At 42.8% G+C, this 12,908-nt stretch overlaps 1 protein-coding gene across 8 annotated transcripts in view; it reads left to right on the top strand.

Moving 5' to 3' along the window:
- TNIK (TRAF2 and NCK interacting kinase) overlaps positions 1–12,908 on the top strand; it is a 319,291-nt gene that overhangs the window by 220,090 nt on the left and 86,293 nt on the right. For all 8 annotated transcript variants that reach the window (XM_075004331.1, XM_075004329.1, XM_075004324.1 and 5 more), the window contains exons 8-10: positions 813–867; positions 2,680–2,758; positions 10,269–10,444. In XM_075004331.1, coding sequence (XP_074860432.1) covers positions 813–867; positions 2,680–2,758; positions 10,269–10,444 — 310 coding nt within the window. The remainder of the gene's footprint in view (positions 1–812; positions 868–2,679; positions 2,759–10,268; positions 10,445–12,908) is intronic.

The following is a 12,908-nucleotide window of genomic DNA, read 5'->3' as shown; positions in this document are numbered from 1 at the left end:
AGCACCCAACACATGTAGCCGTGACAGGCGCTATTTCGAAGTTAGTGCCGCTACTTCGAAGTAGCGTGCACGTGTAGACATGGCTATTGATGTCTTATTTACTCTCAGTGTCTCACATCTGCAGAGTCCAAAGGTGTCCTGTGTTTGCACGTTCTATTTTGCCTTGTTCAGTTAGGGTGCCTGTTACAGTGCACATAGACCAGAAGCTGGCAGACACTGGCAGTGTAGGAAGAGGGAGATAAGGTGAAACAATTCAGCACAGAACTGCCCAGAGCTGCAGCTGCCATATCACATGTCTGAGTTTTACTCTCAAAGGGTATATTGCTTTATTATTGAAACTTGATCACCCTGGATCATGGGGGATCTGAGTTCTCATATGGAAGTTGTTTTTCAGTCATTCAAATAAAAAAAAATCCAACTTTCAATTCAGGGAGGGAAGTCCTTTGCCAAAGCACTGACAATGAGAAAACCATAAAAGGAAATCTCCATCGCAGTAAGTTCCAGGCTGTAGAGAGACCATACAGATCAGCCTCTCAGTAATAGTATGGCTCAGAAACCCTTCCCAGGGAATGCAGTATATTAGAACCCTGAGATATGCACACTCAAGTTTAACGTGCCTCATGGTGGTGGGGAGCTGGCGCCTGGCCCTGGGCTCCCTGGAGTGACTTGGAATTTGAGTTACGCATGGTTGCTCAAGAACGTAACCTCCGCATAAATCAGGGGTCTCCTGTACAGTTATTCCTCCCTCAGAGGACTCTCAGTTGTTACAAGTTGCTTCTGCACTAGATGTTTCTCTGTATTTTGTTTTTCAGAGTGACTTATGGTCGTTGGGGATAACAGCCATAGAGATGGCCGAAGGTGCTCCTCGTAAGTAGACACACTGCATTGGTTGAGTTATTACAACTAAATTGTAACTCGCTCTTGTTTGTTAAGCATCATCCATGCCCCACGAATTGCATACAAAGAGTCCCTGCCCCATGGAAGTGAAAAAATTAAGAGTTCACAGGGTGCCCTCGGGAGCCTAGAAGAGGGGATGAATGTTGAAAACTAAAACAGGAAGGCTTCTGGATGCTATAAGTCAGAGTGGTCCAGAGGACAGAGCCCTGGAACAGGGGAGTCCTGAGACCTGGATTCTCTTCCCAGCTGTCTCACTGACTTGCTGTGTGACCTTGGGCAAGTGCTTCAATTTCTGCGAGTTAGAACTGGGATAAAAACAGCTGCCCTTTTTTGTAAAGCACTCTGAAGAGTATGAATGGAAAAACATTTTGAAGACACTGGAGTAGTATTTCAGTGGCCTTTCTTGTGACACAAATAACAATGCATCAGATTTAGGTAGCACATAAGCCTATGAAGAGTCCTACCATAAAACTGAAAGGACCTTGTTTTCTAAAAGTAATCATGCAAAGATCCCAGATGCACATGGCATGGCTTCGAAATGTGGCTCATACATGAGCTGTCATCTGCACCAGTGCCTGTCAGTGTGTTTAAGCACAAAGCTGCAGGTCTACATCTTTCTTAGCTTGCTTCAAACTCTGAACCAACAGCCAAAGCTGGGGAAGTTCAGATCTTGATCCAAGCAGTGCAGCTCAGTCCATATCTAGAATCATAGCACTACTGGAGCAGAAAGGGGTTCTCCTAAGGAGCATTTATCCCCCACACCCCACCTTGTAGTGGAACGTTGGAGTTCTTGTAACTTCAGAGACATCAGCTGTGTCTACACTAGCATTTCTCTTTTGAAAGAGGCATGCAAATAAGGGAAATAAAAAAATGTAAACAAGGCACTGATTTACATACTTGGCACCGCTTTGCATATTTCCCTTTCAAAAGAGCTTCTTTTGAAAGAAGACAAGCAGTGTAGACATGGCTCTTTCAAAAGTAAACCCCATCTTTGAAAGAACCCTTCTTCCTATTTTGTTTGAAGAAGAAGCGTTCTTTCAAAGGTGGGGTTTACTTTACAAAGAGCCACATCTACACTGCTTTTCTTCTTTCGAAAGAAGCTCTTTTGAAAGGAGAATATGCAAATAAGTCACCAGATATGTAAAGCAGTGCCTCGTTTGCATTTTCAATTTCCCTCATTTGCATGCCTCTTTTGAACAAGGAATGCAAGTGTAGACACACCCGTCCCGTCTCTAAACTCTCCACTTGCCCCATCATAAGCTCTATCTGTGAAATGCTCAGTATCTGTTCTGTTTCCTGTCATCAGTCGTCCCATCCGTGGGCTGGCCACCTCAATGGTCCTCTGGATGTGGTGGTTCCCCATGTTAGCCATGGGGCCCAGAATGGTCTGTGGGAGCATCTAAGCAGGAGAGGGTGGAATCTGGCATGGGGCCACAGCCAGGGACATGCCCCCCAACCCCCGCGCTCACCACAGCAGTGGGAAACAGAGCTACCCAGCAGCCTGCTCCACTCTGCCCAACCATCTGCTCTCCTGACCCCTATATTGCTTGCCCCCAGCAGTTCTGAGTCACATCACACAAGGAGCGACTTGGGGGAAGTGGTGCAGTGGAGGCTAGAGGGGGCAATACGGGCGGGAAGAGGTGAAGCATGGGTGGAACTTAGGGGAAGGGGTGGGGTGGGGGCAGAGCAGAGGCAGTGTGGCCCGTGATGGGAGGGTTGCTCAAGGTCCTGCTAGGGACAGCCCTGCCTGCCACACCTAATGCCTCTTGTTGTACCTTTTAGCCCTTTGTGACATGCATCCCATGAGAGCTCTGTTCCTCATCCCCCGGAATCCAGCCCCACGGCTGAAATCAAAGAAGTGGTGAGTCTAATCTTCAAACTGAGGTTCAGACTTTGTAAAATGGGTCACTTGTTAGCATTAAACCATCTTTTTTAGGTGTGGAGGTCTGATCCTGCTCCCAACGAAGTCAACGGTGTAATTTCAGTGGCTGCAGGATCAGGCCCTGATGAAAGGTTACTTTGATCTCAGCTAGCTGCACTGTGTGCGTGGGGTGACAACTTTTTTTTCTGAGGCAGAAAGAGGGGAGCTCTCTAATGTTGCCATTTCACAGTAAAGCATTGGCTTTTGTGAAGAGGTTTGTACAGCCTAAAGCCACATGACACTTGGCTGCCATTTCTTTCTAAAGAAATTCTGTTTTCAAGTGGAAACGTTTATTCATTCCAGAAAGGGGTCGTTTATCTTGAAGGCTCAGGAATGTGGAGATTTTGAACTAAGTTTGGGTTTTATTTTCAAATTTTGGAAGAAAAAAATACAACCGAATCTTGAAGGAAACCAGGACCAAAAAATCCCCACTGCCCTTTTTAAGAAAATGAAAAGAATCCCTGAGTCCAGTAAATATTTTGTTACAGTGCAGATGTAAGCAGAGACCCTTAAAATGCACTGGACTTGAGGTTCCATAATTTTCTCATCCCAGGTTCAGTTGTGGTTTGGCCAGGAAAGACAAGAGCCTTGCCAGTGATATAGGAAGAGAGTAATTCAAATATGGAGATGCAGGAAAAAATGCTGCTTCAGTGCTAGAATTAGAATTACTACCTCTTATCCATTAGCGTTGAGAACACAGGAAAGTGGGTGCACGGTTAAAGGCATGTTTTGAAGAAAAGTGAGGTACAAGTGGTAGTATTTCTAGGTTACATCTGTGGTAATGTTTCTAGATTAGCAATCACCTGATTTCATGTTACATCTTAATTGGAAACCAGCATCTCTAGTGCACCAAGCCCTGTAAAACACGCACACAGGCCCAGCACTAGTTTAGCCATCTTCCTCATCAGCTGGTTGGATCTTAGTGCAATGCCAATGTGAGACAGTTTTCTTACTAACCTGAAACAGTACCCACAGCAGTTATTCAGAAGTCAGCAGAGAGATGAGGGCATTGTGTGACATGATGATCTGTGACAGGGGTGGGCAGCCTGTGGGCTACATGTAACCCACTGGGGCTCTACCTGCAGGCTGCAGACCCCCTGTCTGCCCATCTCCTCCATGTTCCAGCTCTGGAAGAGAGGGGAAGGAGCAGGTACAGAATGCGAATCAGGTAATTTGCACCCTCAATTGCTGGGAGGGATGGGGAGAAAAGCAGTAAAGTGCTCTGGTATGTGAGAGTGCAGGGGGCAGAAAGACAGGTGGGGAAGACAGGTGGAGTCCCAGTGTGCTGCAAACTGCTGTGGGACATTGAGGTGGAGGGCCACTCGTGCAGCCCACTCACCCTTCTCAGTTGCCAATCACTGCTTTAGCCTCAACTACATTAAAGTACCAAGATGAACATGGATTTTTCCATAGGAAGAAAATGGCCAGTAGACTGCAAAGCCGTTGATGGTTGAAGAAGAAGAAATTAAGTCAGTGAAATCCAGTGATAAGTCAAAAAGATTTGGGATCTTGCCTGCTGTTGCAAATAGAAAACCCCGTATAGAACCACAGTCTGCCGCTTTCTGCTGAACTCTTGCGCCTCCGTTTAAAATAGCCCTGATTCTCTTTGAAGTTCAAGGCTGGCTGCTTGTAATCTTCCTCTTATGGTTCAAATCAGCATGATATGATGATTTACTTTCTGCCCCTGAAGTCCTTACGCAAACAAAGCTTGCATTTGGGGGCTGCTTGGGTAAATGCTAGGACCCAGGAGAGCACTCACTCTTTATGCTAAGCATGGTATTTGCTATAAGAGCTCTTTTCAGCCAAGCATCTGTGACTGTGACTGAGGGTTTTGCCTTGTCCTAGCTTGTGAGCCACATTCTGGCTTATCTGGGCCATTTTAATGGGCACAGAGAACCACTAACTTTTAATAGGCCTCTGCCCTGAAGGCCTTGAGCAGTCGAGAATGTCAGATGTTTGGGCTTGACTGTCTTTTCTGGAATCATTTGAATGCACTAGTGATTGCGTACAACCACCCACCAGCCTGCAGCTGTCATGAAGCAGTGCTCCAACGGGTGTGGGATGCTTGCTTAGCCAGTGCAGGCATAAGTTAGGGCAAGGAGCTGGGACTCCTGACTACTCTTTTGTGGCTCTCTCATTGGCTCAAGGTGTGATCTGGAGCAAGTCTCCATGGTTCAATTTCCTCATATGTAAGACAGGGATGATACAGGGGTTCCCTATCTTTTCACTAGTGCAGATCCCCAGTCACCCCCTGCCCCCAACCGTTCATGGACGCCTGCCAAAGCCAATTCTAGCTGCTACGTACACTTGATTAAATGAAAAAGGAAATGTAAATCATTAACATTTAGACATTCCACTTGTGGATAGTTCACTGTGCTCTTCAGTCTCCTTTCTCTTCAATGAGCCTGATTCAGTCGCAGGTTCAGGTTGAATATATGGCTGACGTTTGGATGCTTCTAACCATCACGATCATTTCATCACATATAGGTGCCACAGCTTAGATTTTCTGACACTAATTAATAACATTACTGGAAGATATTTAATTTTAAAATAATTTATTGTAACTTTGCAATTTATTTAAAACTTATTTTCTATGATCGTTTTTACTACTTTATTTTCTTTTTCATGTACCCCCTGCAATACCCTTGCAGATCCCAGGTTGGGAACCAAGGATCTAATATGTAGCGCCTGGGTTGCTGTGATGTTTAGTGAATATGGTTGTAATGCTATGAGTGAAAGGTACCATTGAAGTGTGAAGGGTAAAAATGGTATCCTTCTGGAATGTCTGAAACAGTTGGGTATTGGAGACACTATTTTGCAGTGGTTCTGGTCTTACCTGTCGGGATGTTTTCAGAAAGTGGAATTAGGGGGATGTTATTTGACCCCATGGCAATTGTGGTATGGGTCCTGCAAGGTTCCATGTTGTCCCCTATGCTCTTTAACATATACATGGAGTCACTGGGAGAAGTTGTAACGAGTTTTGTAGGAAGGTTACACCAATATGCAGATGATATTTGCAATATGCAAATTCATTTCCCTTTGACACCAGAACGAGGTCTGGCAATAACTGATGTAAACCTGTGTCTGGAAGTGGTGATGGACTGGTAGAGGTCTAATAAGCTGAAGTTGAATGCAGATAAGACTGAGGTCCTGTGGATAAGGAGACCATGTGTTCAGAAATGTGTCATGGTACCTGTTTTAGATGGGATTACTCTTCCCCTGAAAGAACGGGTATGCAGTTGGGGAGTCCTTCTGGACCCTTTTTTAACATTTGAAAATCAAATTTCTTCAGTGGCTAGGAGTGCTTTTGGGCAGCTTCATCTGATCCACCGGCTGTGACAGATTTGGCCACTGTGATCCATGCTCTTGTCACATCTTGACTGGATTATTGTAATGCACTCTATATGGGACTGCCTTTGAAGGGTCTTTGGAGACTTCACCTGGTCCAGAGTGCAGTGGGCCTGAGTTTTAACTAACACATGTTACGCAGAGCCCATTATGCCAATGCTCCAGCAGCTGCACTGGCTTCCAGTGTGTTTCCTGGTACAATTTAAAGTATTGGTCATGATTTATAAAGCCCTAAATGGGTTGGGTCCATGGTATTTAAAGGGCCATCTTTTCCCATATGAACCCACCCTGGGGACTGAGGTCAGCTGGGGAGGCTCTGGCTTGCTGTTCCCCCACTGGGGAGATAAGATTAACATCAACATGGAGCCGAGCCTTCTCAGCCTTTGCTCCCAGCCTGTGGAATTCTCTTCCCCGGGGTATTTGCGTGGCACCAACATTAACATTGTTTTGGTGTCAGGTTAAAGCCACCCATTTTTCTCTGGCTTTTATTGGTGTTTGAGTTGGTGTGCGGATTCTTCTTACAAGATGTTTTTAGTAGGTTTTATGTCCTTTTGGAGTTTTCTATTTTTAAATCTTTTTATATATGTTTGTTTTTAAAAGAAATTTTAAGCTGCCTTGACTATTTGAAATAGAGGGCAAGGGTAAAAATATTTTAAATAAATAAAATATAAAGGGTTATTTTGTATGTCATTCATAATGTAATCAGTTATGCACCCCCCCACTAATCAACATTTCTTTGGATTGAAGATGCATGATGGGTGCCCACCTGTACTCACAAAAACAGACTACTTAGCTTTTCCTTCTAGGTACAGCAATCCTGTATGACTCTCCCTGTTCACATCCATGCTTCCACAGAGAGCAAGAGAATGGGGCTGGAGGGTAGATCAGACTGTGGGTGGATAGCTATAGTTTGGCATGCAGGTGCTCCAGCTTTTGACAATTACAGCTGTGTCTTCTGTCATCAGAACATACGACAGGCCAGGGTGTTGTTGATTTTTTGTTGTTTGTTTTTGTTTGTGATGGAGGGTGGGGTCCTTGCCGCTCGGCGGGAGAGGGCTGATGGTGGAGAGGGCAGACAGCAGGGCAGCGATGGGGAGGAAGGGCAGGACAGGTGAGGACCACCCACATGCCCAGGTCCTCCAGCAGCGCATACACCGCCTTTATTGCCAGGCCCCTCTCTGTCACCTCCATCACGGGCCAGTTACTTGAATGGGGAGAGGGAATCCAGACTGGAATGGGCAAAGAAGGAGAAAGCTGTTAAAGCATAGTCTTGGTGCAGGCTTAGGAGCCCCGTGAACATGAGCTCGAGTGGGTGAGCATTGACTGTTCTTATTTAGTGAACAAATCTTTGTGCTCCTGGCAAAGTCATTTACTCTTTCCACCTTATTTTTTACTTGTAAAATAGGTCAATAATAGTTAGGCAACATTTGTCTGCTTTGCCTCTGATAACTTGGTACAAAGTCTCTGGATTTGATAACGCACAGGTTCACACATGTAGAGGTTCACCCTCAGTTTGGGGGTTGAAAGTTTCCATAATCTCAAAGTGAAGCTTGTGTGAAGCTGATGCATTTCACCAGGCTTCCTGTTGGAAACATGCAAAACTGAAGGCCATGTTATTTGGCCATGTTAAATGCGTTGGGTTTCATGGGGTTACACCAAGAGATCACCTGGCCCTGAAAAGTTGCATAGTTTAAGTGATGAACCATGAAAGTGTTTAGGAAATGCTTGGCTATTCTCAAATGCTGCAGTTTTTGAGTACTTGAGGATTTGTTCAACATGTTACCTGCAGGGCTCTTTGCCGTCTCCTGAAGAGAGTGGGCATGCCATTAGCCCCCTCCTTGCCAGAGCTTTACATGCTGTTCTTCGGAAAGCTGGCTTTTATTCTGTGTGCTAAGTGGGGTTTGCAATGTGACAGTATGCAGGGTAAAGCCAGAGTTGTGTGTAGGTGCTAGTTTGTTTCATAGAATCACAGAACGCTAGCACTGGAAGGGACACTGAGAGGTCGTCAAGTCCAGTCCTGTGCCCTCACGACAGGACCAAGCACCATCTGACCATCCCTGGTAGGTGTCTATCTGGTTTTATAGGGGCTTGGGTGGTCCTTCTTTCCCCTTTGATTCAAGAAGATTCCAGCATCCTGGATTTCACTTTGAATTTCATGTTCAAAGAAATCCAGAAACTCAGAGTGAAAAGCATCTAAAATAGCAAAGGTTTGCTTTATTAGGATTAAAGCCATATCAAAATGCCACGTTTTGCAGCATTCCCCCTTGAAAGAAGCTAGAGCGTGCCGGAAAAGTACACGAGTAGTGTTTGTGAATTTCATTGCTTGCACATGCAGATATTTGAACAATACATGCACAGATGATCTTACGCGCATGTGCAAAGGGACTCCATCTTTTAGCTGCTGTGTAACGCTACCTTTCAGAGTCTGACTGGCAGCACAAATTCTGTATTTGCTTTCCACTAAAGCATTGAATGTCTGTGCTTATAATATAACTTGACTGTCAGTTTGACATTTTTGTTGTACACAGTGTCATAATCTAACTTTCATGTGTGTATTAAAATAACAGTACTGTATATAAGCAGCCTGGGTAAACAGGAGGTACTAATCTAGGGGAATGTGAATTAAACCCAAAGAAAGAGTCAGTTAGTAACCAGTTAGTATGTATTGTACAGTACGTGTCATACTCTTTAAATATGTAATAAAACACTGATTCTTGGGGCAGTTCATTTCAGCAGTGTACAGCAAATTACTTTTTCATGGTGTGTTTTAAGCAATCAGGTTCTATAAAACAGAGTACCACTTAAATGAGGTGTTTTCAGTTGCTCTTTGTTGTCAATCGTAGCAGTCTCTGGCCACAACTCTCTGTAATGATCCAGGCCCTGACCCTACAATTAGATCTGTTAGATGGCCACATACAGGAGGGGGTCTGCCAACATGGATCCAAATACACATTCAGAACCTCAATCTTTACCTTAACATGCATGAAAAACTGGACTGCATAAAAGCTTCCCCTGACTTGCTCCTTCTGAGATATTCCAACAAACTGTTCTGGAGAGGGAGGGTGGATGTCAAAAATTTACTCATTAATAAATCTGCAGGGGGGATTTCATTGGAGCTGGTCATGTTTATTTTTACATCCTAATTTGTATGGATTAGTACTTAGAGGATAAATCACTTTTTAGTCTACAGTTGAAATATAAAATCCCTGAAAGCTTATTGTTTTGCCTCTCAATGCAATTCATGTAATATCTGTTGGCTTCTGACATTAATTTACAGTAATGTTCCAGTTTGCTACAGCAACATGCACCACAGTGGTCTGTCATCATCTCCTCCTTGTTAAATCCCTGTTCTCTTGGGCTTATAATGTGCTGAAACTAGTTCCAGGGAAACCTTTTGATATGCAAAGTCCGAGGCCAATCAAAATTTGTTTTCTAAGATTTGCTTTGGCTGAGGTTTAGTTTCAGTTTGTAGCATGGCAGGAAGGGGAGGATGGCTAGACTAAGTCAGAACAACGTTGTTCCCACTTCACTCAGCACAGCCAGAATGACAACCCCCACAAGAAGGTGGGGGTTGAAGAAGTGTGGGTGCCTGCTGACAGTCTAGATCTCACAAACATACTATAGTCAAGATGTAATACCCTGTGAGATTAGTGTGTGCTGTCCAAGCTCATGGAGGGAGTAAGTTAAGGGCTAAGAAAAGGGAGAATGTGTAAAAGATTAAAAATCTGTGTAATATCAATTTGGTAAATGTAAATATCACAGTTCACCCCAGATGTCTGTTACTGCATACAAAATACAACAATAGATGATTATAAATAATTGTTGCCCTTTATCCGTATTTTATCATGAAGAAAGAGAGATCCTTCTAACCATCAACAGGAGAGCAGAAAAATTATTTCAGGACAATCCTATTGAAATATTAAACAATAATTATTTTTTAAAAAATTTACTCCATAAAAAAAAATCAAGTTGGTAGCACCTTTTAAGAATCCAGAAATGTCTGTTGTATTTTTACAGGACACAATTCTGGATTCATTGGGGGAATTTTTGTTGTTGAATTTTTTTTTTAAAACTCAGTTGCATATTTTTCTTTCTCTGCTAGGTCTAAAAAGTTCCAGTCCTTCATTGAGAGCTGTCTAGTGAAGAACCACAGTCAGAGGCCGACAACCGAACAGCTGATGAAGCACCCATTTATTCGAGACCAGCCTAATGAAAGGCAGGTTCGCATCCAACTTAAGGACCATATTGATAGAACTAAGAAGAAGCGAGGAGAAAAAGGTTAGAGGCTATTATTTATCATATATATATTGTGTTAGTGTACTGGAAACTTCAGCCATAGAGCAAGGCCCAGCTGAATTTGATACGGGATAAACACCTAACAGAAAGAGAACTGAACTGGGGCATGATGCTTTACTGAAATCATACTCTGCTTAAGGACTGGTCACAGGTTGAACACACATGTTACTTAATTTAGAAGATGATTTAGTTAAATGGGTACAGCCCTGTGGTGCAGATATTCTTATTTTAAATGAAGGGTGAACTATTACCTTGTTGCTTAAATTAATTTATTTGTCTTAAGTGTGATGAAGTGTAGGGTGTGTCTTTTGTGTGAGAATCTCACATGGGGTGTGAAGTCCCTGCTGGCTATCACCTACGCCTGGCCATTCGTAACCTAGGTGACCAGGCCTGGCCATTTGTAACCTGGGTGACCAGGTAATATTTTGCTTCCTGGGGCAGCTAGACAAAGAGATGGGTGGAGCCTCGTTGTTTTTGAATTAGAACCCCAGCCAGTTAGAGGGAGTTAGTCTGGACGTGGGAGAGGAACAAATGGGGCCTGGATCCCCAGGCCTGGGGTTTCCACTGGGGGCCTTCTTCCCCACCAATATGGGTCGGACTGACTACTTCTGATTGCTTTACTGAGGAGTCTGTACCACACTATGTCCCTGTTGCTTAATAAACCCTCTGTTCCACCTGCTGAGTGGGAGTCACTCCTGGGTGTGAATGGGGTGCAGAGCTTGGAGTCCCCTTGCATCCCGTCACACTAAGTAAATTCAAAATGCAGCATTCTGAATCTGTAATAGGAGTCCACACCAGGGAGTGCAGGCATCTCTAGTCACTTAAATCACAAATCAGGCTGTGTTGTCAAAGCCAAAGAACCATTACAATTAGAGCTTGTCCAGGCTTTTCATTCAGAACTATTTTCTGATGAAAAATGTGCTTTTTTCTGGGGGGGCAGGGAATATCTTTCAACCCTCTACAATTTTGTTGAATTTTCATAAATAATTACCTCCCTATCTCCCCCCACCCACCCAAAAAAAAAAAAAAAAAAAAAAACCTTAGAAGTGTAGGAGTTTGGTTTTCAGTGAAAACCCAGCAACTTAGGGGAAAAAAATAACAAATGCTAATATTTAGTTTTTTCATGGGAACAAAAATCATTTTTGATCTGATCTAATGTCTGTTATTACTGAGCATCTTTCCAAAGAGGAATGCAAATGAGGGAAATTGAAAATGTAAATGGGGCACGGATTTACATATCATGCTTTATTTGCGTAATCTCTTTTCAGAAGAAATTCTTTTGAAAGGAAAAAAAGCAGTGTAGATGCGGCTCTTTCGAGAATGAACCCCATCTTCGACAGAACCCTTAGTCCTGAAACAAAATAGAAAGAAGGGTTTTTTCAAAGTGTAGATGTAGCCTGGGAGTTTTACCATTCACTTCACTGAGAGCAGAATAGGAACCTATTGTGCTATAGCAATGTTGAATCTAAGTGCTCAGTATGTGTATTTATAATCTATTGTGTATGTACACAGAGAAGCTGGAAGGATCCACTAAAGCCATGTTCTCTTACGTCATGTTATAAAGTGACACAACACAAATCATATATATAAAAACAACAAGAAGTTCTGTGGCACTTTATAGACTAACAGATATTTTGGAGCATAAGCTTTCATGGGCAAAGTCCCGCTTCGTCAAATGCATGTATATAAACTGTAAAAGTGTCTATTTAAATGAAAAATCAAGTCCCTCCCCCAAAGAATTTACTGCAGTGTCTGCAACAGGAATAACTTACTGAAAAGAATACATTTCCAATGAACTGACTTAACTCATACAGAGATATAGTGAAGCTTCATAAAGGAAGACACAGTAGATAAACCTGTTAAAAGAACATATTGCCAGTGACGACATTTGTATGCATACTATATTGTTTTTTATCTCAATGAGTGAATTTTTTGTAGCATCCAGCCAATTAGCACATTATTCTTGCTCTGATTTCTTTTAAGCAATATCAGTTTTGTTCTTAAATTCCATTTCCTGATAATTTTTTCAGTAAAATGAAAACAATGAAACTAGATTCTAGTGAAGTATTAAATGTATTTAGTCTAGCAAATGAAGGTTATACCCTAGAGATGGAAAATAATTGGATAAATGTGAGCTTTTCTTTTGCTATAATTCTCTTCATCCGATAAAGATTCAATGTTTCACTTATATCCCAATAGAAATTGCCGAATGTGGTACAGCATTATAATTGAGTATTTATGTAAATGCCTTCACTGACTGGGAAGTAGCAATATAGCTATTAATAGGAGAGTGAAAAGTGCATATGTTTTGGCAAAAAAAAGTTTATGCCTTCAGAACTGTATCTAAATCTTGTTTTCACAGGCTTGTTATTCTAGAACTCTGCCCTGACCCTTAGCTTTCTTGAGAGTGTTCATTGAGATGAGGTTCAGAAATTATACTTTAAAC

This window comes from Carettochelys insculpta, chromosome 10 (genome assembly GCF_033958435.1).
Source record: "Carettochelys insculpta isolate YL-2023 chromosome 10, ASM3395843v1, whole genome shotgun sequence".
Lineage (NCBI taxonomy): Eukaryota > Metazoa > Chordata > Testudines > Carettochelyidae > Carettochelys > Carettochelys insculpta.
This window is presented reverse-complemented; position numbering and strand designations above follow the sequence as displayed.